At 41.4% G+C, this 27,754-nt stretch overlaps 2 protein-coding genes across 2 annotated transcripts in view; one reads left to right on the forward strand and one right to left on the reverse strand.

The window, feature by feature from the left end:
• Positions 1-3,350: 3,350 nt before the first annotated feature.
• On the forward strand, positions 3,351-27,074 carry CSRP3 (cysteine and glycine rich protein 3). Its single transcript, XM_063117368.1, has 6 exons — positions 3,351-3,440; positions 14,980-15,118; positions 19,772-19,943; positions 24,774-24,906; positions 25,658-25,751; positions 26,898-27,074. Exons 2-6 carry the CDS (start codon positions 15,007-15,009, stop codon positions 26,969-26,971), a joined length of 585 nt encoding a protein of 194 aa, XP_062973438.1. The 5' UTR covers positions 3,351-3,440; positions 14,980-15,006; the 3' UTR covers positions 26,972-27,074.
• Positions 26,693-27,754, reverse strand: part of ZDHHC13 (zinc finger DHHC-type palmitoyltransferase 13) — a 32,855-nt gene continuing 31,793 nt past the window's right edge. Inside the window, exon 18 of the mRNA XM_063117364.1 lies at positions 26,693-26,709. The gene's annotated coding sequence lies outside the window, so the exon portion shown is untranslated. The remainder of the gene's footprint in view (positions 26,710-27,754) is intronic.

Raw genomic sequence — 27,754 nt, forward strand, 5'->3', positions numbered from 1 at the left:
AAGGACTCAAGTTATTTTAGTTTAAATAACATTTAAGTTCTTTGTTTTGATGTTGTAAAGTTAAAATGTAATCACGTCTATGTAAATTTAAAGTTTATTTAATGAGAATTAATCAATTTCTTCGAATTAAATTTTGAGTCTTAACTTTTCTAATTTTCATACTTGCATTTATTCTCGGCATTGAAACAAAGCACTGGCAGGTGTATATGAAGAAACAGCACATACAAGAAAATGCCATGTTCTATTAGAAAAAGATACGAATCAGAACAAAATGCCACATAGTGCGTTTTCAGGACACGTGGAGGGAGTCTCTAGACGGGAATTAGGACCAGAAATTATTATTATTAGAATGTAAGCCTATGCGGCAGGGTCTTGCTATTTACTGTTTTACTCTGTACAGCACCATGTACATTGATGGTGCTATATAAATAAATAATAACAATAATAATAAAAAAAAGCCTCTCTGCTAAGGTTCCAAGTCATCTGCCCATGCGAGATGACTTCTGGATGACATTTGCATGGAATTAAATGGAAGAACTCATAGGTGTGCCAATAGCCACCTGAGAACTGGCTTCAATAACATTCACTTGTTGAATGTCAGAACAGAAAAATGTGGTTAGAGTTGTATAGGCTACTGGCTAATCAGTTCAGATTCTTGCCCAAATATATTCTGAACCAATTTCTTCAACATATTATTGGAAAACCTCACCAGGTCTCTAAGATTTCTTGTTAGGATGAGTGAGTCTGGTTTCAACCTAAAAGTGATCTCAACCCTACCCAGATTTATGCTCACTTCTAATAACATTCAGTATCTGAAATTAGTCATTTACCCTTTGTGCTTTTCAGCACTCTACAACAATTATATTGTGAAGCTTTTTTGTCCACAGTCCCCAAATGTTCTGTTTCTGTATTTCCTGAAAGTTCTTGCATTTTTGTCTTGCCTTCTAAGTCTACCCACCTCTTAACTCCTGCAGTATCTCTCTAGAACATTTTTAATGGAATGATTTGATAGAACAGACTGTGGTTTGGTATAGCAAAAATACAGTACTTACTGTTTGCTGTTATAGTGCTATGGGGTCAAGTCCTCCTGGCTATGATCCTGAAACAATAACTTCCCTGGAAGCTATAATTTTGACTTTTTCTTTTTTAATTTCTTGGAGGTTGTCTGGTTCCTATTCACTTTGCAGACATCTCTGTAATTTCTATTTGTATCATTTAAATTTACCTTCAGGGAATCTGCATTTCAGTCTTCCAGTGTTTTTCTCCTGCCGCCTTAAACATGACCTGATTACCTGATTCACTTGCCTGCTTTGTGAAGCTCTTTTTGATCTCAGAGTCTGACTTCTTGTTTTTGATGTGATGCTTTTAAGCATTTGAATGACATTTGTAGTCTCTGCACATTTAGAATGTCGAAATAACTGCACTTCCAGTGATTTTTTTAAAAAAAAGATGTACAGTAGCTGCTGTGGTTCACTTGAGGTAGAGAGAGGTAGGCAGTATTTTGGAGCCAGGAGCACCTATGCACGCTTAGGCTTGGCAGCAAAGGCAGAATGCAGGATCAAGCACCCTCCTTATTAAGCAAACCTCAGTAATCAAAATGGGCAGGGAATCCCAAGTCAAAGAAATGGGTCAAAGATACAATCTAGGAAAGCAAATTACCTAAGCCAAGAATATAGTCCCGGGAGTGTGCAGGGGAGTAGGACAGGAAAAGCTAGATGGAGGGAGTCAAGCAGGCAAGATAGGTAGGCCAGTCCATGGTCATGCAAAGGGTTGACATCCCTAATCCCTTAAATACACCATTGCACCATTTAAGCCTACCAGAATTGCATTTGTGCAGAATTTAAAAAAAAAAAAAAACATGAGAAAATAAGAATTAGGGTAGGGGAAGGAACCCATATCCATCTCAAAGTCCCTCCCAGCCACAACACCCAATAAACTGCAAGGGGAAGGAGAACGGAGGAGACAGAGCTGTATGTTAGTGGTGAAAGGATGCTAGCGCTGAAATAGCCCAACAACGCACATACGTGAAAGTGATCAGTGCTTGACATGCTGTTGAAACAGAGGCAGATAATGCAGAGACAACCCAGGGGAAAAAACATGATGTGATGAAGCTCAATGGCTCACATTTCATCCCCATTGAGCATGCTCAGTTCTCAGAGCTGTGCAGATACAGATAATAAAAATGTTCAAAAATGGGAGAAGGAATGAGGCATCCAGAGGAGGACATGGGGTGACCCCACACCTCTCGTCGCATCCTCTGGCTGCCTCATTCCCTCTCTTCCCCCTCCCATTTTTTATTATCTGTAGCTGCATAGCTGCAGAGATACAGAAAATAAAATTAAAAAGGTGAGGCGGAATAGTCCCTTTCCTCTCCCTGCCCTGTTTTTCTTTTTGTAGACAGTGGGGAAAGTTTTCACTTCTGTTCCTTCCTGCGCAGATGCCAGGAAGGAACGCAAGTGTGGGAGGCAAGCGGCTTCATCAAAACGGGGGCCAGGGCTCCCCCAGGTCTACTGATACATCCTTCTTGTGCATACATGGTGTCATTTTGGCTACATAAAACGATAGCACTCAGAGAATTGAATGAGAACATATGAAGATAACACATATGCATAGATAAGTCTTGAAATGCATTTAACAAGAAGTCACTGGCAATATATTATACTTTACAGAATTTATATACTACTCTATATCTAACAAGATTCCCCAGCAAGAAAGAATATGTGTTCCAAAGTTTGGCGTCCTTTAAATGTCTCATTCTAGCATCCATTAAAACTTGTTTCCGAGTTGGACAGGTCAGGCCTTTGTCTAAGCTGAGGACTTGACACAGCAGAGAGAGCGAGGAGCACCAATTTCAAGGTCCAAGGCTGAGTTACTGACTGAGCTGCTGCTGTTTTTTGTTTGCTGTTTTCCAGAATTGTGGTTTTCAGCTCGTTTTCTTTGGGTGACACTCTTTGTATGAGGTCTCATTCCGATGAATGGTAGTTTAGCCTAGCTGCTGGCCCCTGCGTTATCATCTCTTACATAGCTGAGCAATGTGTCCACAGCTATCTTTAATTTTATTTTTAAAGATTCAATCATACTTTACGTCTAACTCGGCTCATGCCCCATGATATATTGATTTATTTAATTTCTTCATATCTAGGCAACTGTGTTTGGAAAGAGCATATGAGTGTAATCTGAGGGTCCTGCATTGTTCTGTAACTTGCTCATAACTGGTGCTCAATCCAAAGCTTTGTCACAAGTTATTTTAAGCCACCTGATAGCAGTAACATTGCTCACGTACTCTCTCCCATGCCCCAACACACACACACACACACAGAGTTCCTTCTCCCTTCACCCCTTTTCTAGCCAACTACTTGACAGTATTTAAGGGCTGTTAGGGCCTGGCTTGGGCTCTTCAAAAGATACAGTGGACAAGAGGATACATACAACTTATTCTGGTAGGTATTGATGAGAAAGTTTCAAGAGGCTCTTTCTGCTTACATTAATGAGGTATACAGTGTGTGTGTGTGTGTGTGTTTTCACAAACAAAACATGTATTTCTATAATTCGTTGAATTTATGATTCAAGGTAACAGATCATAAAGGGCATTCTGTATTTTAAATTCCCGGGAGCATAGTATTTTTCAAGAAGATTGTTGATTGATTGATTGATAGTTAACAATATTTTGTTAGCTGGGTACTTCCTAACGTATGGTTTTTCTCTGTGTCTTTTTTCCATTTACCTACAAACCTCTTTAGCTATTTTAATGTGACTCAGTGTATAAGTATGATGGAAATTATATTGGGAAGTGATAGTTTGTAACTTGACTTCCATAAAGTCTGAACAATATTTTTTTAAAAAACAACAATCATCCTAGGAAATGTGTCATGTGCTATATAATATTTACCCTTGATGCTAAATAAAATGCTTGCTGCTCTTGATACTGACATTACTACTATCTAATAGTTGGAAACAAGAATAATTTGCAACACATAGATTTTTAATGTTCATCATTAGATGGTGTTAATTTTGAATTGGGAATAAAACCCTTGTTTCCGTCGTAAAATATAGACCAGTTTGTTGGTGCATAAAACATTTAATTATTTTCCTAGGTTGGTTTTAAATGTAACAATCCATGCAGCATAACTCACTTGTGTCATGAGAAACAGCAGTTCAACAAAAACGGTGTTTCTGTTTTTCTTATTTGCCCTGTAGCCAACTAATTTGAGTGAAAATATATTTTTGTGTGTTCTTATTGATAAAAATGGATAAATGTAGTAATAGAAGTCTAGTTGAGGAGTGCTGGTTGTGGGGTGGTGGTTGGGAGTTCTAGGACTTTTTTTCTGTCTAAACATGCATAGAATTGTCCATATTTACTTCAAAGTTGGAACCGTAGAGCTGTATGGTCAACACTTGTGTTGAGAGAGAAAAGACCAGAAAGGGCTACCATTTTCACAGTTTAGTCATATCACAGAGTCATGTTGTCTTCATGGAGCAGGACTAATCTAATGCTTGTTTATTTGAAAGTAAATACCAATGTAGCTCAGAAGTAGAGCAGTAACTTTGTATACAGAAGGGCCCAGATTCAATTTCTGGCTTTTCCCAGTACGGTTAAGAAAGAATCTTGAGAGACATGGCTGCCAACCAGTGTCAACAACACTGGACTAGATGGAACAATTGTCTACCTTAGTATAAAGCAGCTTTCTATGTTTCTATGTGTTCAACTGAATGTATGTCCTAGTAAGTCTGTTTAGGATTTCTCTTTGAGATTCTTTTAATTTGAGTAAATGTGTATTGCATTATCCATAGATAGAAAATTGGAGGACTTGTGATTCAGTGGTAGAGAACATACTTTGCATGTAGAAAGTCCCAGGTTCAAACTTTGGCTTCTTCAGCTGATGGAGAAGTCTTCACCTTTAGTTCTTGGCAGCTGCCAATATTTGCTTATGGATTGGATTCATAGGTAATACTGTGCTAGATGGATAAACAGTCTGAGTGGATAGTTGTGAGCTCACCCTGTTCCCATTTTTTTAATGATATAAAGTGTTAGTGTCGTCAGTCTGAGTAGTGGGGCATTCTGTTTCATCTGTAGGCATGTCATACCTTTCAGCTGTGGTGTAGAAAGCCTGAAGCACTTACTTGGAAGTAACCATTAGAATAGTTCAACCTCAAGGTTACAGAAACTTGAGTAACAATTATTAGGTCTGAAATGGACAGAAAGGATCATGGCTTTGTTATAAGATGGGTTTAATTATTAGTTTTTGTGGCTCCTTTTTTGCTTAAAAATGTACAGGGCTGTTGGCCTTTTTACCAACCCTGAAACAGGCAGAAATCCAACAGGTAAAACATACCTCACCACTGCTTTTCTGCAGGAGGTGAATATTTATTTATTGATTACTTAATTATACTGCCCAACAGCCTAAGCTCTCTGGGCAGTTTACAACTTTAACCTGGGCATTCTCTCTTGCACACACTTGTCTCCCTTTCCCTCTGCGTTTATTCTCCATATTTCATATGTTTCTTAACACACACCCCACTCCCTTTCTCTGCCCTGAGTGGGCCTGAAAAGTTAAATACAGATAACTATTTATTTGCCAGACAGTGTAAATGTAATTGCTTTGTAAGCCAGTTGTCTGTATCACCCTGATAAATAATGAGATGGTTTTTTAAAAAATACCATATTTCCACATATGATCAGAATTCTGAGGAAGCAGGGAGTGGTCAAATATATCTCAGTACAATATAGACAAAGTGTTCACCAAGTGTTTCTATGCATGATAAGTAATGTTTGGGAAATGATTGCTTGTATTCTCCCAAGCTTGGGGTGAATCCAGTTTTTGATTCCATCCATATTACAGAAGTCTCATGGGCTCTCATTGAGCGTTGTGGAGATTGATCATGTATTGGCCCTAGGTGAGTTCATTTTTCTGCGAGAAATAGGAGGTCCTTGATAAAATATTGATCAACACTCTGACGAAATTCCAGCATCTGTACAATGTTTGCCCAACATCCAATAAAAGACATATTAGATTGCTCACAGCCGATAGTTGCACCATAACATTCATGGTGAGGAAGGAGAGAGCAAGAAAAAACAGGCTGGTGGGAAGGAAATGTGCCCCAGACATGCGTTTTTCTTCTTGGACTTCCATCTCTTCAAAGAAATTGCTGGCTGCAGCTCCCACCCCCCCTTTTGCCTTCATATAGCCCACTGGCCTTTCATTCAGTGGGAATGGAAAGCATGGGGAAACTGTAGCAAAGTTACTAAAAATAGCATCAGAAGTGAGTCTTTCTTCCAGACCTTTACCAGGAAGAGGCTTGTGAGAATCTGTAATAGTAAGAAGTGTGTTGACTAATTTTGATAATCATATACAAGTAGGTGTTTGGTTTTTTTTTTAAAAAAAACTTTACTTCTACACAATAGAAGTTTTGTTTTATGTGAAATAGGAAATTTTGTTGTTTACTGTGGGAACAAATATTTGGTTTGGCATTTGACACTCCACTTCTGTTTTGTACTCAGTTTCTTTACAAGTTCCTTGTCTCTGAGCCTTAACATTTTGCCTTTTGTGAAATGAGTGTTGGAGCAGAAGAACCTGGATTCAAAAAAAGTACTTTTGTGTTTTGGATCTCGGATCATATCGATGCCTTGTACTTAGTTTTTTGGGGCAAGTTACTTTTCTTTGTTGTGTTTACCTATTTGCCTTCTGGAAAATGGGTGGTTTTCAACCAGCTGTGCCCACCATGGCAGCCGTTTTGTGAGAGTGCCAATATTCTAAATGTGCCCACTGACCAAAATGATCTTACAATCATGTGTAAGCCCCCAATCATAGTAGAGTTGGAAGGGGCCTATAAGGCCATTGAATCCAACCCCCTGTTTATTGCAGGAATCTACCTTAAAGCATACCTAACAGATGGCTATCCATCCAGCTACCTCTTGAATGCCTCTACTGTGAGAGAGCTCACAACCTCCCTAGGTAACTGGTTCCATTGTCGTACAGCTCTAACAGTCAGGAAGTTTTTTCTGATGTCCAGCCAGAATGTGGCTTCCTGTAACTTGAGCCCATTATTCCATGTCCTGCACTCTGGGAAGATCAAGAAGAGATCCTGGCTCTCTTCTGTGTGACAGCCTTTCAAGTATTTGAAGAGTGCTATCATGTCTCCCCTCAGTCTTCTCTTCTCCAGGCTAAACATACCCAGTTCTTTCATTGTCTCCTCATAGGGCTTTATTTCCAGACCACTGATCATCCTTGTTGCCCTCCTCTGAACACGCTCCAGCTTGTCTGCATCCTTCTTGAAGTGGTGCCCAGAACTGGACGCAAACTCAAGATGAGGCCTAACTAGTGCCGAATAGAGGGGAACCAGTACCTGACGTGATTTGGAAGCTATACCTCTATTAATGCAGCCCAAAATAGTATTTGCTTTTTTTTTGCAGCTGCATGACACTGTTGGCTCATATTCAGCTTGTATTCTACAACAATCCCAAGATCCTTCTTGTTCACAGTATTGCTGAGCCAAGTATCCCCCGTCTTGTAACTGTGCATTTGGTTTCTTTTTCCTAGGTGTAGAACTTGGCATTTATCCCTATTAAATTTCATTCTGTTGTTTTTAGCTCAGCGCTCCAGCCTATCAAGATCACTTTGAAGTTTGTTTCTGTCTTCCAGGGTTTTAGCTATCCCACCCAATTTTGTGTCATCTGAAAAGTTGATAAGCGTTCCCTGCACCTCCTCAAAATCATAAATACAAATGCTGAAGAGGACTGGGCCAAGGACTGAGCCCTGCAGTACCTTGCTCGTTACCTCCCCCCAGTTTGAGAAGGTACCATTGACAAGCACACTTTGAGTTCAATTCTGTAACAAACTGTGAATCCACCTAATTGTTCCGTCTAGCCCAATTTTAGCTAGTTTGTTGATCAGAATGTCATGGGCACTTTGTCAAAAGCTTTGCTGAAGTCAAGATATATTATGACCACAGCATTCCCACAGTCCACAAGGGAGGTTACCTGATCAAAAAAAATGTGTAATCTACCCCAATCTTTTAGAAATGTCTGCAGTTACCACAGCTTGTATTGGTGTAGCTACAGAGGCCTCTAAGACTGAGCTAAAATAAGAGTTTGGCGGCAAGGAGTTCTGTGCATGCTGAAGGCCTCAGGTATAAATAATCCTCACATCTCCAGTGGCAGGGAGTAGGTCTAACTGGAAACACTCTCTGAGGTCTGAGGCAAAGTATGATTTATAGTATATTTATTTGTACAGTGTCATTAGTGTACCTGGTGCTTTATAGAGCACCCTGCCCCAAGGAGCTGACAATTTAAAGTTCAACTGAGGGGAAGTAACAGAGGAAGAAGAGAGGTGAGTGGAAACGGCTAAACAGGAAAGCAATGTGCAGTGGTTTCTGTGACATGTGCTTATGCTTACTGGGGTAAAAGGGCGGTTCTCTGACTCAGGAGTAACTTCAAAACTATCAAGTCTAGTTCTGTGAAAACCAGTAAGTGGCCAATGAGGCAAGTCTATCATCTTACGGTTTAAACTCAGAAACAACCAAAGCAGCTCCTTTTATTATCCAAAAACACAAAACTTTCCCATTTCTTCTCTTTGACAGCTAGATTTTTTTATTATTATTATTTTTAATGAAGGAAGGACTGGATGAATCTTACCATATCTGACATCCATTGACTCAGTGTGAACGCCCCCTCCCCACACACTTATAATAAGAAAGTGATTGGCCTGCCAAGAAGGATAATGAAGGGCAGAGACAGGACTTCAGAACAATTTGAGTAGTGATAATGTGATATGCTAATGTCAAGTTAGCATTTGATCATCTTAGAACATATGACTCAGAGTCATCAAAGAAAGCTAGATGAGCCAAACAGGTCCAACCCTGATTCTGTGGTACATCTCAAATATGGGCCAGTGAGGAGGACACTGTTCTCAGACTTGCCATTGGGCTGGGTACTATATCTGGTTTTTGCCAACTGGCAAGCAGCTTTGATCATAATCTCCATCCTATTTTTTTTTGCTCTCTGAACTTTCTCACAGTACCAGAACAATTTGAGCAGCGATAATATGAAATGCTAATGTCAAGATAGCATTTGATTGTCTTAGAACATATCAAAGAAAGCCAGATGAGCCAAGCAGATCTCGCCGTGATTCTGTGGTACATCTTAAATATGGGCTAATGAAGAGGATGCTGTTCTCAGACTTGCCGTTGGGCTGCTTTAGATGGGTTCTTTTCTCTTTCTTTTTTGGCAAGATTTAGAGCGTCATCACATTTGCTTACCATCGCTTCTCCACCAGCGTGTTTGTCCCTCATTACTTCCTCTTTTGAAAGAGGAAGTAAACAACGTGCACGTGGTCCATTCAGTGGGCCATTTTGATCCCTCTGCTCAAAGGGTTGTTATGATGATAAAATTAAGAGGCAGAATAACAGAAGAAGGAGGAGGAGGAGGAGGAAGATTTATGTATTAATTACAATCAAATACTGTTTGCCATATTTTTTTAAAAATATATCGAAGCAGCTAAGATACAGACACATTCATAATTCAATTTATACAGCAATGATTTGCTGATGTGAACACAAGCCCTTGAATGCCACGGATAAAGCTATCCCTCCTCCTCATCGCAAAGCTCAGTACTTTTCAGTTTCCACATTTATCTGCGAATCAGTCATGAAAGGATGAGTCCTCGCAATGTGCTATCAGATGCTATCCATGTATGTGCGAATCAGTCCTACGTTTTGTGTATGCGAAGGAATTCTGCAGTTTGACTTCATAAGCAACTGTATCATCTCAGAGACACGCTGCCCGCGGGGAAGAATTTCTTTTTAACTTCCGTCGCTGAGCAACAGCACATAGCAAGCTGTGATAAAATAGCATCTGCTCTGGGGAAACAGGCGAGAAGACTGAGCTAAAGAAAGAAAGGAGCTAAGCATGAAATATGAAGCAGAGAGAATAAACCAAATGCTGCCTGCTGGAGTGAGTGAGTGTGTGTGTGTGTATGAATGAATGAATGAAGGGGGAGTACTCCCATGCCATGACAATGGTACACTTGCACAAGCAGTTTACCACAGATGTTGCAACTGGAAATGCTTCTGGACGGGTTTTATTGTTCAATTGGCTCTGCTACGTCCCTGTACCCAAAACTATTTCCTAGAGCCTCAGATCTATGCCCCAGAGCCCTGAATATCCATTGGTGCCAATGGAAGATTTTTTGGTTATCTTACTTGCCATGAAGGGGGTGATTTTCAAGGAGGGTTCCAGCTGGGGAAGTAAGGGTTACCTTTGCCCTCTGCTGTAACCCTTGATGCTGTAACATCACCAACCCAATCTTTCCCTGCATAGTAATGAACCTTAGCACGGTGGGATGGGTGGGTGGATTGTTCCATTGATTTGGGATGATCTGTGGCAGGGTGCAAATGAATTGAGGTATTTATTTTGAGATGATTTGGATGGGAAATTAATTGGCTGGCTTTACCTCCTGTGAAATTTAAGTAAATCCTAGTAGTTATTTCTGTATTTGCATACATAGATATAAATCAACATATGCAAATATTATGGGCTTTGCCCCCATATCTTTTCAGTGTCTATATGTCCGGCCCTGCCTCATTCACAGAATTTTAGGGAGGGTCCGGGCATCATAGTCTTCCATTTGTAATTTTCCTGTGTTTCCCCAATGCTGCTTCTGTCTTCTTTTTTTAACAAAAGAAATGCATTAAGGAGAGAAAGATGGAATAATAGCTGCACAGTGACTTTTAATTGATAGTGATAGACATCCATCTGGAAGCATCCTGGAAGTACTGCTAGGTAAACCTTTGTTCTGGTCAGGTGTGCATGACCAGGGGCACTTCCAGACAGAAGGCTCCTAGCACTACCAATCCAAACACATTGTGCAGCTAATAAACATTTCTTTCAAAAGAACATGGGAGAGCTACAAGATGAAGGAGGCAATGTCTCCCCCACCCCCCTAAAATTCCATGAAGGAGGCAGGGTGATGGCATGCTAAAAGCCTCATCTGGGAGCACCCACAGTACAAATGTTTCTGGAATACAGCGCAGCCTCTTCCTCCTCAGAAATAGTACTTTCTTTTCAAAGGCAGAATCTTTCTTAGCCTCTTAATGTGAGAGAGCTAGTTTGAGAACTTAAGGAAATTATTGTACCGTAGGGTGACCATATTTTGGAAACCAAAAAGGAGGACAACTTGGTGGGCCCCCAAGGGGGCATGCCCACCAACATGTCTGGCCCCAGGATGGGGGTATCCAGTATCAAGGGGTGTGTGTGACCTGAACATAGGCTTAAGGCAGGATCTACACTACTGCTTTAAAATGTTTTATAACGGTAGTGACAACTGTTGGGGTGTAGGACACACTCCATATACACTTGTGTAGGACTATCACAAGTTTCTCTACTCTAACATTAGGGTGGGTGTTGGACACAACGTCGCCCATTCACACTTCTCACTTAATTACATTAGCTTCTCAAGGCTTGTGCGTTGGCACCAGTTCACACATCCAGACTTTGAACTCCTGTCTACTTCCTGCACAAACACACAACTCTGAGACCCTCTTTCTAATGACCTGAGTTGCATGCCAGCACCATGGGGCTAAGTTATAACAGGTGTCTGGGTTGTCTGTGCAGCCTGTGTTGCTTCTAAGTCATTGCACCCAACCCAAAACCTCCAGCCTCAAACTCCTCTGCCTGTACCAACACTGGACTCTGAGATGCTCTTAAAAGGCTCTGTGTGGCATGCCAGCCTCTCAGGGCTCAGCTACAGCCGTCTCTGAGTTGTGTCTTCAGTCTAAGTCTGTCTCTAAGAGATATGCCAGCCAGCTAAAGCCACAAATCTATCTATTTTCCTCTAACGAGCACTTCAAATTGCATGTCAGCAGTGCAGACAAAGCCTAGCTCACAAGTGAACAAATTGAAGTGGAAGGGAAGGGGTAGCGAAGCAAAGCAACGACATGCCAGGTTCAACATCTGCAGCAACAGGGCATCTGCAAAGATGAGAGCCTCTCTCTTGACTGGCACCTCACTGTTGGTCATGAGAGTTTTTCTCTGAGGATGACCCTTCATCGCCCATGATGTGGAACTCTGAGAAAAAACCCTCTGGCCCACTCTGTTTTGCCCTGTGGGTTGCTTTGAGTGACCTCTCCTTTCCCACATTTTGATCTGTGCACGCCTCAGCTCTGTTGAGCTCCAAGTGCCCGAATGCCCACCAAATCGGTGATAGGAAAGGTACCTTGCCCGCCCAGCACTTTTTAGCTAAAAACTGGAGATCCCCTTGATGCCAGGGGCTGAAACTTCTCAAGGTGCAAAACCCCAAAGAGGAGGTTTGACTAACTGAGCTTGTAGGATATGGCTTCAGCGGTTTTTAAAAATAATAATTTTAAAATCTCAAACTTAAAAAAATTGCTTAAAATCAACCAATGAACAGATTTGCTTCACACTTGTCATAGCTAAAGCCCTCCTTAAGAGATATCATTGAGAGATATCATTGAGCGATGTTTCATCTCTTTATCTTTTAAAAATAATTTTAAAACCTCCATTTCATTTCATTATTGCATTTTTATACCGCCCAATAGCCAGAGCTCTCTGGGAGGTTTACAAAAATTAAAACTACAACAATATTTAACAATATAAAACTATAACAACATCACAATAATACTCAAAAAATATACTAAATACAAGTGTACAGCAAAACAAACCAGATAAGTTTTTTTTTTTAAAAAAAATGCTTCATTGGAGCAGCATTGCTCTCCCAGAAGAAGCACCTCCCAACCTTCAGCTCCAGCATTGCTTTTAAAGTCTCCGGTTGTGGGGTGGGGGAGCAGTTTGAATAGCTCACCCTTGATGTTACAGCATTTCTCCCCCAGAAGCAGCACCTCAAACTTTTTTAAAAAATCTAAAAATCAACGGATGAATGGATCTGATCCAAATTTGGCATGGCTAAAGCCCTACCTAAGAGCTATCATGGTGCCAAGTTTCACCTCTTTATCTTTAAAAATGGGGTGCTGAAAGTGTTTTTGTTAACTCCCATTAAAGTAGAGCTGGCCTTTGGGTGGGGAGGATGGGAAAATCCGGATTTTTCTTCAAATTTCATAATCCCACCCCCTTCCCGGATTTGTTACCAGAAATCCTAACAAATCCAGTTTTTTCCTGTCATATGGTACAGTACCATTAATGTCAACATTTTACTATGTGTGAGGATTTTTTTATAAAGGTTGAGCTGAAAGTTTTCCATGGAGAATGTCCAGCTTCAAATTGGTGTGTGTATATAAGCCTCTCCCTACACCAAAAAAATGGAGGGGCAATTTTGAGAGATGCTAACATTGCAGACTGGGCTGGCCCTATCATTAGGCGGAGTGAGATGGCTACCACAGGCAGCTGATTTGGGATGTCATGAAAGGGCAGCACATGTTAGTTATTTTATTTATTGTTATATTTTTATTGCCAGCATCGGGGAGAGGTTTTTCTGGAATTTTCTGTCATGGGTAACATAATAACATGACAGGATAGGAGTACTATGTACTGTGACAATGTGTGTATGTGAGGGGGGCATGCATTTGATGCTCTACCTCAGGCAACAAAACTTCTTGGGCTGGCCCTGGGAAAAAAGTCTCAGGAGGAGTATTTACCAGCAGTTGCAGCAGACTCTCCTCAACTTCCTCCCCCCCCCCCACACCAACTTTTGTTGCCACTGCCACAGTGCTCATGGAGCACCTTGGTGATCACTTTACCCTAGGGGCCATCATTTCTCCCACCCCCACACTCCATAATGATACCATGGCTGCTTCCGGATGGGACTTTTATTGTGCAATAGGCCTGCCTCATTCACAGAATTCTACAAACGACACTGTCTTTAAATAGTCCATTAAGGAGTTAAAGATGGAATTGGTGCACAATGCCTTTTGAAAGATAGCGCTAGGAGACCTCCATCTGGAAGCACCCTTTCTGATGCACTGCCTTTCCAGAGGCATTATTGCGGGGTTGGAGGAATGGCATGTACACATGCAAGGAACAGAAAGTTCAGCCACAACCACTGCAAAATGCTGAGCACAGCCTCCACAACACTTTCTGCAACTTTAACCATCCCTCAGAAAATTTCCAAAATGCTTTCCCCCACCCTCCAATCTGACACCTGCAAGCAGATCAACACATCTGGGAGTCAATTTTCACTCAGTCCTTTTTCTTCCACAACAGTGTTGTGCTAGTGAGAAAAGCTGCAGTTGGTGGAATTTCCACCACCCCATCCAAATCTTAAAAGGTACCTCCATGCAAGTCTTAAAGAAGCCCTGGGGTTTCCATATGATGCCGTGTTGGAAGGGGATCAGCTCAAAAGCCCACAGCATTACTGCTGCGAGGCTAAATCAATAAAACTAGACAGGGCAGAAGGGAGCGCGGGCTATCCAGCTGGAAAAGTCTGCCCCCTGCCCTGCATTCCAGCACTTACCCACCAACACCAACAGACTCAACCTCTCTCTGAACTCCCTCTCTGCCATCTTCAGTAGCCAATTGGAACTTTTTCACTACACCCACTGGATAACCCGGAGCAAAGGTAAAAGCCATGGTAAATCAGCACTTTGAAAATGCGCAGTTTCAGGGGGAAATCCTGATGTTGCTGCGGGTTGGCGGCTGCATCTTTTAAATGACAGAGCACCACCGCGCAGCCACTGTGGGGTAATAGAGTGCATAGACACTCCCTTCCTGTCAGAGACTGGTACTGGCCATCCTTAAAAATGAGAAAGAACACTGATCTGTCATCTCTTTCATATTACCTGTTGCCAGAGACCACACTGTTCAAAACTCTCTACAGCAGACAGACAAAGAGCCTGAGACCTCCAGGCCAAACAAGGTGCTCTCTCCATATCTATGCCACCCACCCCATTTCGGAACTCCATTACATCGATTATTACATACTGGGTGGCCAACAAAACATCACATTAACCAAGACGTATTAGCCAAGTGACTAATTCCTGCTGCTTCTTGCTTATTTGTTTTGGGATTTAAAGGTGGTGTCTCAACGAAAAGCTTCAAGGATGCCAAACTGGGGAGGTGGAGCCAAATGCGGTGCCTGTGACAAGACGGTTTACCACGCTGAGGAAATCCAGTGTAATGGCAGGAGTTTTCATAAGACATGTTTCCATTGCAGTAAGTGAGTCTATGCTATTTTGTGTCACCAAATAGTTTTGCTACAGTTCTTATTGTGACATACATGCAGCAATAGCACATCTCATTCCTTATTTCTCCCAAAAAGCAAAGATCAGTTAAACAACAATTAATACATTCAAAAACCAGGTTCAAGATGATTGATACAAAAGAGGGCAGGACTCCAGCAGCTTTAACTGTTGTGATGAAGAGGGAATTTCACCAGGTGCTACATGCATGCAAATGACACCTGCTGAAATCCCCTTTTCTATGCAACTGTTAAAGACACAGGAGCCCTGTCCTCCTTTGCATATGGTCACCCTACGTAAAATTGCAGAACAAGCACATGCTCAGCCCATGAGTTTGTTTTCAGAGCTGAAGCTTGTACACAACCCCACCACACGCAAGTTTTCTTGATTTCGGCAGCCTAATTCAGGAGAGAAATAGGCTCTTTATCAGTATTGTTAAACCATCAGGGGGTTATAAATCTACTGGGAATCTCCAAGAGATCTACCAGCAGATTCCTATCTACCTTCTGCCCATCACTGCTATATAGGATAATCATTAACTGGGTTCACACAACATGCTAACCATGGAGGGTTGTTGTTGAACCATGGGATGTTTGTTTAACCATGGTTTAGCATGCTGTCTGAACCCAGAACATTTTCTGCAGGGTGGTTTGTTAACCATGTAGTATGGCTTATTCTTCTTGGAAAAGCCTCCTTGAGGACCCATGGTTTGTTGTTGGGTTGTTCAGGATGGTTAACAAGCCACCCTGCAGTAAACGTCCTGGTCCACTTTCACTTATGGTACTAACCTATCAGTAACTATAACTCTCCTTCATTTCAGCAGGATCTATGCATAACAAAATATAGGTTTTCACTTGTTGTTGCAATAAGGCACTGATTAATTAACAGTAACACAAATTATGGCAAATGTGATAAAACAAGTTGAAGGATCAGCAAATAAAATAAAATCATTTAACACAAAGATTATGCTAGGAGCTGTGCAGAACCCGGATGTTGCAAATGAAATAAACATGAAATTCAAATAAATTTAAGGGGAACAGGACTCGGTTTGATAAAGGAATAGCTTAGCAAGATACAAGGGCTGAGAAAGATTGACAGGTAGGAGACAGCAGCTTGTTTCCTTACTGATCTTCTTTGATTGGTGGGATAGTTTCTCTAATGCTTATCTGTTTTCCTGTAATTTAAATTGACATCTATTGTAGATAGAACAAGGAGTGGTGGTTTTAAAGTACAGGAGAGTTGGTTTATGGTTAAACATTAGGAAGGACTTCCTGCCTCTAAGTCCCTGATCATTAATTATTTTCCTTGCTGGCCTACTTTGAATGGCAGGCTGCCAGAGAAGGGTGATGGGCTACCCACATGTTAAGTGGGGTGTTGCAATTTAATTTGTTTCTATGCTCCTTTTGCCTCTAAACTGGCAATTGGGGAGCCAGGTAGCAGTGAGGGCTAGATGTAATCCAGTTAGACATTGGCAATGGAGTAAGCTGCCTCTGAAGGTGAAAGCATCTCTCTTCCTGAAAGCATAAAATAGAAGAAGCCAAAAGGGGTCTCCAGCCAAGGTTAAACTGCATGTGGTACCTTCCAACTAGTATTAAAATAATAGTAACCCAATAAACCAGTATTAAAATAGTATTAAACCACTGTTGTATTCATATCACTATCATTAGAAAAGATTCCAATGGGCTGAAGAAACTATATATATGCTCTAGGATATATAAAGTTCTATTAAATTCAAGTGAAAAGAAGAAGAAATGTTTTAAAACTTGTTTACATTAAATCCATATTTTTTTTCAAATGCTGCAGCCATTTTTAAAGTCTTGCCTGATGGAGAATATTCATTTGGAAAGCTGTGAATGTGGACAATGCACCAGTCACGTAGTTCATCTCACCCCATCAAACAATATTTCTTTGAATCTCCTCCCCTTCACTATTCTGTCCATCCTGGTAGTACTTAAGCAACATTGAACAGTTGACATTGTATTAAGATCAATGTCAAAGACAATTTTATTGCTGCCAGATTTAGAATGCAATCCTATGTACAATTCAACAGTTTTATTGCTGTCAAATTTAGGCTGCAATGCTATACACATTTTCTGGGACTAAGGCCCATTGAACTCATAAGAACGAAGTGCCATGCTGGATCAGACCGAGGGTCCATCTAGTCCAGCATTCTGTTCACACAGTGGCCAACCAGCTGTCGGCCAGGGACCAACAAAGCAGGACACGGTGCAACAGCACCCTCCCACCCATGTTCCCCAATGTTAGCTTTTAGAAATTCTGTGTGATTGCTTTTAGAAATTGTTAGTTGCATTTTTATGATTCTATTGTATGATTTTATGGTTATGGTGTGCAATGCTCTGGGTACATTTAGCAGAAGACTGGAAACAAATAGTTCTTAATAATAGTTATTATGGTATAATACGAATAGAAAAATAAATATCCCCCCCCCCTTCCGAAGCTATCTTATTATCGGCCCTGTGATGGACTTGATAAGCCACACATGTGGTTTGCTCTTTGGTGACTGTACTTCCCTGCCGGCTTTTACTTAAAATACATCTGTGGTGGATGTGAAGCATGATCATGATTTGTAAGCCCCAATTTACTTTGTGATGGCTGAGCGGCCTCTGCCAGCGAGTTGACAGATCTCCAGAAAGATTTCAACAGTAGCACTTCAAGGGCTTTTGCTCCATCTGTTGCGGCAAACAGATACTCTGTCCCAAGGGGGCCAAAAATAGAAGCATTGCCACTGGAGTTCCCGTCATCCCTTAACACCCATGGTAAACACAATGTTCATTTCCTCACAGATGAGAATGCAGAATGGAGAAGTATCAGCGTCACAAATTTACAGGAGCTTCTTGCTTTAATGGTCTTAATTTTAGGAAAAGCAGTTATGTTTATTTTCCCTCCTCCTATTTCAATAATCTACTATACTTCTTCCAATTTGAGGGCAATCCAAAACCCACTGGTGGCAAATGAAATAGTTGCAATGCCATTTGTTAATTTTATATCAGGCATCTCCCAGAATATTTTTAAAAGGCCTTTTCCACAGCTGTAGTGAAGTAAGAATGACAACCATTTACAGTCTGGTGGTAGGTTTACTTCGGGGAGGGGTGCTGAATCTCCTTCAGCCCAACGGCAGAATTCAAGTTCAGAGAAGCTCTCAGGGCTGCTGCATACCAGTGGCAGGTGAGGTCAAAGGGAATGGGGGAGGGGCAGGTCCAAAAATACCAGCATACTTAAAGCTCTTAAGTAAGCCTTAGTGAACGCATTTCAATCTTTTGGAATGGCCAGGTATGGGGGGTGGGCTGCAAAACCTGGAAAACCACGAAATGAAGGGGTTGAGGCTTTCTGTGAGAATGTGGAGAGCTGCATTGGGGCACCAGGCAAACCAGACTTGGTCCACGGGTTTGAAGTTCAACACCCTTAACTGAGGGTGTCTCCATACAGACAGCTCCTGATAGTGCTACCAACTAGAAGGCAACATACAGCTATTTCTTCATTCCCTCCTTAATGGATTTTCTGTGGTTAAATAATAAAAAAAAAGGCAGAAGACGCATTGTACTTTTTTTACTGCCATGAAAGGAAAACAGAGTTGTGGGAGTTTGGGTAGACACAGGTGTGGGTGGGGGGGTAGGTGTTGTTGCTGCTCCACTTCTTGGGCTGGCCCTATCTGGAAGCACCATTAGTTCTACTAATTACACAGAGGTAACTGAACCATTAGAAAATAATTATTTCCCAAAGTTTTGGCCCAGATGTATCCCATATACACATTTCAGAGAGACATGCAAGGCTTAATTTGGATCAGTCCCCAAAAATATGTATAATTTCATATAGATTACTCTCAGTAATCCCTACAACTCTATAAGGGCAGCCAGTAGTATTAGTCCCATTGCAGAGAGGGGAAGGGCGGAAAGTGGTTTGCCAGAAATGACTGTGGCTGGGGAGATTCGCGACACGCTAATCAACGGGTGTGTGTATGTGTGTGTGTAATAGGACCAAAATGGAAATCAACCGTTGATTAGCGTGTCGTCAGAACGCAGCCACAGTCTTCACTACAATGAAATAGCTGTCCTTGAGCCTCAGTGGTAGGTTTGGAAATTCCAGGAGCAGTGCGCTCCCAGGTTTATTTTCCTTTGGTGGAACAGATCCCTGAAGACTTCAGGTGTTTCTGAGTTTATTTACCACTTATCCTAGGAGGAGGTGCTTAATACTCCAAGAAAGTTGGAGTAGTAATTCTCTCTCTCTCTCTCTCTCTCTCTCTCTCCCTCTTTTCTTTAGTAAACATACCTAGCTAGCCATCTCACTCTGGCTGGAGAGGGGTGTGTGTGTGTGTGTGTGTGTGTGTGTGTGTGTGTGTGTGTGTGAGAGAGAGAGAGAGAGAGAGAGAGATGAGTAATTTTCTTCAATCATTTCTTGATCTTTCTGGGCCATTTACCTGTAATTTCCCTAACAAAAGATGCAGCTGGCATACTTAGCCCCCAGACTACTAAGAAGCTTTTAGCACTCCTTTTGGCCATGTCCCGTCTCCCTCCAAAAACAACAGCAGGAACCATCACCACCACCATAAATTCAGGGAAATTGCAGTGATAACAAACATTTTAAAATATGCCTTTCCCCCCCTTTCCAGTGGCTTGCCGAAAAGCTCTGGACAGTACGACAGTAGCAGCTCATGAATCAGAAATCTACTGCAAAACCTGTTACGGGAGAAAATATGGCCCCAAAGGGATTGGTTTTGGACAAGGCGCCGGCTGCCTCAGCACAGACACTGGGGAGCATCTCGGCTTGGACCTACAACAGCAGTGAGTGAAATTCTCAGTTGTTCGATAATAATTGTCGGTCTCTGTTGCATCAAGTCACTTCATTCAGTTTCCATAACAACATGTGGGGAAGTAGTAGCAGTATCTTTTCTTCAATAGATCTAATATCAAGCCCCTCCTTGTTCTAATGGTGCTCAGTCCCAGCAGAACATTACTTTCAAATTATTTCCTATTCCAGTGGGTAATTATGTTACAGAAAGAGCCCTTGCTTTACATGTCACTGTAGACTCCAATCTTCGTAGCAATTGAAACTCATTAAGCATGGCACAATCAAAGGGAGATGTTCTTGGTACAATGGTGGAATCGTTGTATTGCATTGAACCGAGATGTTATTAAAGCCGGGATAGTCACAATGCAGCCTGCTCTAAGAGGGTTCCCTCCTCCCCTTTGTCTGGGCCATAGAGAAAAATTGCACTTAGTTGTTAAAGTTAAGGGCTACTTTTTTGTTTGCAAAGCTCTATATTCATATTATTATAAAGACAGAATAGAAGGTCACAGCTGCAAGAAAGTAAGAAGAAAAATTGGTGGTATCGTTAAGTTCTGTTAATTCCAGAGATGTTTGCATCACTTGTAGAATCACAAAATAAATGTCTCAAAGTTGTGGTCTTAAGGCTGCTGTCTGAATGCTCTTACCTGAGTCTCTGTCCCTCTGAACTCAGTGGAGCTTACTTCTGAAGACGCATGCCCTCTGGCATTCACACGTGCTGGCAAACTGACACGAGACACTCACATAACTGGGACTTCTTTTATTTAGGAAAATCTCACGGTAACAGTCTTAATGGTTACACTCGAAAAACACACTTAAAGTGGAATGATGGTCAGAAGGCTTTAGGGTCTATGCTTCACCCTGGGCCTGCTGGCCGAAGAATCTTTTGCTTGTAAACATTGCTACTTTTGAACCTTGCTGTTAAAGCCATGCCTTTCTTTGTACCAATAGATTGTTTTGTTTTTAAGATGACTTTTTTGTTGAGTTCTGTACCAAACTGTTTGCCCTAAATCTGTCTTTTTCACTTTCTAGCCATATGCTGAATGTTTGTAATGTGCAACTTTTGAAATTGAACCTTTGACCAATTGTATAGTTTTGTTGTTTGGTATTCTCCTATCTCCATTTTAGACCCACAGATAGTTCACAACCCCCTGACAATGTTTTTGCATGCTCCCTCGTTAACCACCCCCTTTTGCCAGCTACCTCCGAGCTACCAAGCTGTCTGGATCAGGAGGCGTTTTAGATGGGGGATGATGTCAGGTATACATTGTATAAGGTATATTTATTACAAATAGTTTGAGAATGTCAATGTCTCTGCAAGCTTATCTCTGTCACATACATAGGGTTGCATTGTAAGTAAATCTTATGTGGAAATCAAAAGGCCTTACTCCCAAGTATCTTATGAAACTGCCCAGAGAGCTTTGGTTAGGGGTAGTACATAAACGTTGTTGTTATTGTTATTATACTGGATCCAGATTTAGTTATATTTAGAGTAGACCCTAAATCTGGATCCAACTCAATGGTTTTTTGGAGGGGATACAAGTAGCCCAAATGAACACATGGAACTCCCAAATGGGCAAGGGCTGCCTGAGCCATTTCAACACAGAAAGCAGGTGTGTGCAGGCACTTTCCTTTTGCATCAATGAGCTCTTTCCACTGAGTAAATGGGCACTCTGGACCCATGGGAGCTCCACCTGTAGTGCTGCGTATTATGTTACTCAGAGGTGCTTCCAAATGGATGGCTCCTGCTATTACTGATCAAAAGTTATGTTACAGCTATCTCATCTTTCCCTCCTTAATGAATTTTATGTGGCAAGAAAATAAGACCAAAGCAGCAGTGGGGAAACGGTTGGAGGGTTTACAAATGAAAGAGAATGTCGTCTGGGCCTCTTGTAGTATTCTGTGGATGAGGCAGGCTGATTGCATAATCAATGCATCGTCTGGAAGCACCTTAAGAAGAAATACCATTTGTGGTCCTTGGTCATGTACACTATCTCAGGACCTCGGATTCTGAGACCCATGATTCCAGAGCTTGGATAAGAGTTTCCCAAATTGTGGTCCCTACTGTCTGTTGCTGGAACATAGATCAGGGGGCTTGAGCTGCAGTCAGGGTTCTGTTTATGATCTGAAGTGCAGATAATGATGGTGGACTCTGTTGTGATGACCAGGCAAGGACAGAAGAGCAAGTCTTTTATACCCAGTGCTTGACTTTGCCTGCTGATCATAGTGGCAATGTTGCTTTCCTCTCCTTGTTTCACCATCTAATTATAACTGTGGATTGCTATTTTATTTGGTATTCTTGTTTCCTGAAGATTTATATTGTAAGCCACCTCAAGAACCCTTTTTTTTGTCTAGTGAAGTGAGAATACCAATGCCAAAATGAATGATCTGCTGAGCTTGAAGAGGGCTTTGATATCCGCATCCACACAATCTGTGGGTAGATTATGAGACTCTGTTCCCCAGGTCTTGGCTGATGACATCCCAGGGTCTATAACCCTCAGACAGAATCTACATACAGCTTTAAAACAGTTTATAACAGTATTGACAACTGTTGGTACCCAGAAGGAAACACTCCATACAAAGTTTTCAAACCAATTTCAAAGTGGTATACCTTGCTTGGTGTAGATCTGGCCCCAGTCTTTGAAGATGTAACATTTTATAAGGGCATAAATTGAATTTACTATCTCTGGGGTGTTGTTTGTTTTGCTGGCTCAGTGGTGGGTTGCCGGGGTGGTTTTGCAGGTAATAACTTTGTTATTTGTATACAAATGTTCACATGCTCATTTGTCACTGAATTCCACTTAGCTTTAATTATTCCTACCAACAAATATCAGTCTGAAGGGAGAAGAGTGCTGTAGCTCATGTAACAAAATGGCAGCACCTATGCAGAAAAGAGGCCCTGGAGAATCCCAAGTTTTTCGGAAGTATAAGATATCTTTAGGGGAGAAAATTGTAAGGTGTGTGGGATGGGGGAGGGAAACCCAGAAACATCCCAATGAGGACTGAGAGCGCTCAGTAGCCAGGACACCAGCCTGAGGCAGAATGGCAAATCTCCCCCTCCCCCTGAATACTGTCTAAGGCTCAATTTATTTTGGTATCTGAGGCAAAAATCCCCCACACAACTCTCTTTGGGAGTAAAAAATACAAGAATATTAAATTAAATAGCTAATGATTTGCTGCTCTTTCATGTTACCGAAAATCAACTGCCCGAAGTGGCCACCTCACTTTGCCTCATGGTAGGGCTAGCCCTGGCTGGCTGCTGAGGGAAAAAATGGAAAACCGGGTGAGGATCAGAGATGGAATGCATTAGCTGGAATCCTGACAGGCAGTACTCCATGCTGCAGAATTTTGTTGCAGGTCCCACTTGTACAGATATAGGCATAGAGGAGGCATTTATCTATAATCATGCACTTCAGAAACATGCATGCCAGGAAATTCTGCTTTCTGGGTCACATGTCTAACGATTGAGGAATGCAAAGGTCATATCAGGAGACATTCTAAGCCATCACAGGAAAGCTCTAGGACACTATCTGAAAAGGAGGGTTACAGAAAAAAGAAAAGTGATTCCAGGTACAGTTTACTCCTTGCCCTGTTGCCTGGCCTGGACTCGGGCTAGACTTTTTGAAGGTACTGTGAACTACTGCAAAATCTTTACAAAGAATGGAGGAAGGACAATTAATGAAGCTACTGCTGACTTTTCCCACTGACATATCTCAAAGTTACAGTGGCTTTCAAGAAGCAAGGGGGAAAGGAGTAGCATTAACCACTTTTTCTTTTATAGCTTTCAGTGGCCACAGTCCTGCATGGGTCTATATACACAGACCCTGTTGTATGCTGAGATTTCCACTGACTTTGCTTCAGGATGCTGTCTTTAAGGCCCCTCAGTCCCTCCCGACTGTATCTTTATACTACATGCCCTAAACTGGCTTTGACAACATTTGTCTGTTAAAGCTTTGTGACAGCTATTTTGGGAACTGCCTTTGGGTGAGCTTATTAGAATTCTCTGTAAGGGTTTAAGGACACATGCCTAGGATCATTTAAAGCCGATTAGTTTCTTAAGGCATTGATTTGCGCCCATTTTTTCACGCTCATAATCTGGATTGTTGAAATGGGTAGATGTCCTTCCTCTTGTACTGTGAGTTTATGCAAGCAAAGTGAGGATTCTTCTAATAGCTGTTAGTGGCAATCACTATGTAACCAGGGGGGTAGCAGTTGCTTTGGATTCACTGTTCTTTAGTACAAAGATGTGGTCTTCTCTTTTTCTTTTTGACAAACCAGCCTGAGGATGAGTTCAATGGAACTCAGAAATCCGCATTGTGAACTTTGTCCCCAATAAAGTTATCATTTTAAGTTTCCTATAGGTTGTGCAGGTGGTGTTAGAGGTACTTATCCCAGACATGCTGGGCTAAATCCAACACCATGCAAGCAGACTTGTGCCTGCACACCACTTAAATCTGCTCTGGAGGGTCCCCTAATCCTCCAGAGCAGTTTTGGGATGGGGCTTTAGAGGGAAGTGGGAATTTAGTTCGCCAAGGGTGACTGTTCTGCTGGTGGAGAGACACTGTTGGGATTATAACATTCAGAACTTCTTGGCCGTTCACCCAAAAGGGCCAGGACACCAACTGTTGAGCAGTTATACCACAAGCAAAACACTGAAGCCTGCCCCTCTTTCTGTAGAAAGCATTTGCATTCTTCCAACAAAAGTGAGGTTGATTTCATTTGGGATGCCATGGCACACACACATGTATTGTGTATGTAATACTTGCTGCATTTAGTTGATCTCTGGAATCATGAGGTTAATATGTGCCAAACATTCTTGCCATCAGCTCACCAAAGCCGGCTCGTCCTTCTACCCCTACCAACCCTTCAAAGTTTGCCAAAAAATTTGGTGACGTGGAAAAATGCCCTCGTTGTGGGAAATCGGTATATGCTGCAGAGAAGATAATGGGAGGAGGAAAGGTAAGGCAGTGGCTAACCAAGTAAAGTGCTCTTTCAGCCTTCTCCAACTATTGGCCATGATGGCTGGGGATGATGGGAGTTATAGTTCAACATGTCTGGAGGGCACTGGGTTAGGGAAGGATGTCCTATTGCATTATAATAGAAGGGGGCTGCTAAATCTAAGGTTTTAATCATACATCTTGTTTCTCAAAGGAAATGGTAGTTAGTTTCTTCATTTTCTTAAATCATGGACAGACTGAGCCAAGATTAAGGCTCAATCCCATACACACATGCCTGGAAGTAGGTCTCTTTGAACTTAGTGGGACTTATATCTCAATAGTTGTTCAAGATTCTGCTATAAAAACACATTTCAATCCCATTTATTTCACATGTTCAACTTTCCTATTGAGATAAAAAGCCATTACTTTGGCCAGATCCCCCCCTTAGTATTTCCAGTTCTGACCTGCATAGATCAACATTTAGGAATTGTTGATTTTACTATCTCCAAAATCCTGTAATGGTGCCTGTTCTACATTTCATATAAGATGTTAAAATGAACTATCCTATGCATAGACAGAACATCCTAAAACTCCGATGGTTTGCTGGGACTTATAGGCCTTCTTTTTGTCTAAACATGCATAGATTTGTGCCCTAGTTTCCACTGATTGTTCTGTTATCTGCAGGTTAATTCAACCAGGCATAAATCTGGGAGACCAAATGTAAATTTGAGCTGGATGTGATTTCCTTGACACCTCTTTGCTTTCTGTTTCAGCCTTGGCACAAGACATGTTTCCGATGTGCTCTCTGTGGAAAGAGCCTAGAATCTACAAATGTTACAGACAAGGATGGAGAGATTTACTGTAAAGGCAAGTGTAGTAGAGTACCTAAAATATAATTCTGGCAAAGTTTATTAAGATGCAACTCATGAAAACTTGTGGTGGATTTAAGAATTTAAATAAATGGAGTGAGAAATCCAGTGGAACTTGTTTTAATGGTAGCAGTGAGTGGTATATGCAGTTGCTACTACTCAACTTCTATGAGTAGTAGCAACAAAGTAGTGCACATCTGAGCCTTAATTCCCCTGGGTTCCTACTAGTAACTACTGGGAACGCTATCAGTCATTTGCGGGTAAATGCTAGTTGTCTGAATCCACATGTTTAAATGCACAATCCTATGCTCATTTTCGCAGGATTTTATTATTATCCTTCAAGGGGTAAAGTAAACATGATATGGAAATAGCAGCCACATATCCAGCTCCGCTCTCAATGATTCTATCATATGGTGGGGAGCCTCCAGACTGCCAGCTGTCTGAGCTTCCCATGCCTCCCACCAGGCCTCACCAATAAATGAGCTGGTGGTCCAAGAAGAGACCAATCCCTTGTTGTATCACCAGCTTGCTTGGATTCCTCTTGCAGTCCTGTTCTCAATGCCCAAAGGGGAAACACAGTGAGAGAGAGGGGAGGAAAGAGAAAAATGGAGATAGAATGAGAGAAGAGTGGGGAGAGAAGGTGGAAAAAGAAGGGAAGTTAGAGAATATTGCTTTGAACAAGGCCGATCCTATTGTTAGACAGGGTGAGGCAACTTACTCCGACTTTTTCGCTGGAGCAAAGCGAATACAACTTATCTGCTGTCTTCAGACTTCAGTCCAGTGTCATGGCAGAGGCATTCCTGGGTGGATGGCACCCCCTGATTGGTCGCTGTCTTGTCAGGGGACGGGCCCGGTGAGGTGAATGGCTGCCGGAAAGCCCACACTCTCCCTCTGCATCGGGATTAGCTGCTGCCAACCCACAGCAGAGAAAGTGCAGGGTGGCACCGTCAAGACAGCCCCAGGGAAACAACAGAGGAATGGAGGCAGGTGACAAACAAGGAAATATATGCAGTTTTTTCAAGTGCACATATACTTAGACTTAATTATAATTGGATATTTAGTTGTTCAAAAGACTTCCTGGAAAATATATGTTTTGAGGAGGGTAACAACAACAGCTAAACTATAACATTTCTTCCTTTTGCAGTTTGCTATGCAAAGAATTTTGGTCCTAAAGGAATTGGATTTGGTGGCCTCACTCAAGTTGAAAAGATGGAGTAAGATATTTCCCACTTAGGCATCGAAATAGTAACACATGGCTAACGATAAGATATTAATAACACTTTTCATCTCACTGAATAAATAAATTACTTTCTTACACAAATGTTGTAGTACATTTTGGTGCATATTTTGACAGGTAGTGTAGGAAAACATTTCTGAACAACAGAAAACAACCTTTTATCTGAAAATTTGAACTGTTTCCGAATAATTTCAGAATTGCTACCAATTTTAGAGAATAGTAGCTCTGTTTACTCTATCACAAAGATAAATGCATTTATAAGACATAGCCCAAAGTTTATTTTTACACTGTTAATGAAACATAGCCTGATTCCTATTTTACATTCTGTACAACTTTAACAAAATGGTATTTTGAAGATAGATTGCTGATATGTCATGCAATAAAAGTATTTGACCATAATTTGTAAAACTAGTAATAATCATTTAAAACATTGGACTGGATCCAGACTTAGTCATACATAGAGTAGACCCATTGAAATCAATGGAATGTAAGTTAATTATGACTAACGTCTCATTGATTTTAGTGGGTCTAGTCTAAGTCCACTTAGAAGTATTATCTTCACTTTTGTCGATTTTTCTTTGACTCTCTCCTTCCCTATTCTCTCTGCTTGGAAAAGTTGGTAGAGGAAATTATGCCACCTCCCAACATGTGCTTCAAAGGTACCACTGAACACAGAGTAACTTGCAAATTTGCAGTCTGATTTTAAAAATTAAATTGTCTTCTAAGTGTGGGTGTTGAGGAAATCATTATATTAATCTCTTGGA

This window comes from Elgaria multicarinata, chromosome 2, assembly GCF_023053635.1.
Source record: "Elgaria multicarinata webbii isolate HBS135686 ecotype San Diego chromosome 2, rElgMul1.1.pri, whole genome shotgun sequence".
In the NCBI taxonomy this organism is placed as follows: Eukaryota; Metazoa; Chordata; class Lepidosauria; order Squamata; family Anguidae; genus Elgaria; species Elgaria multicarinata.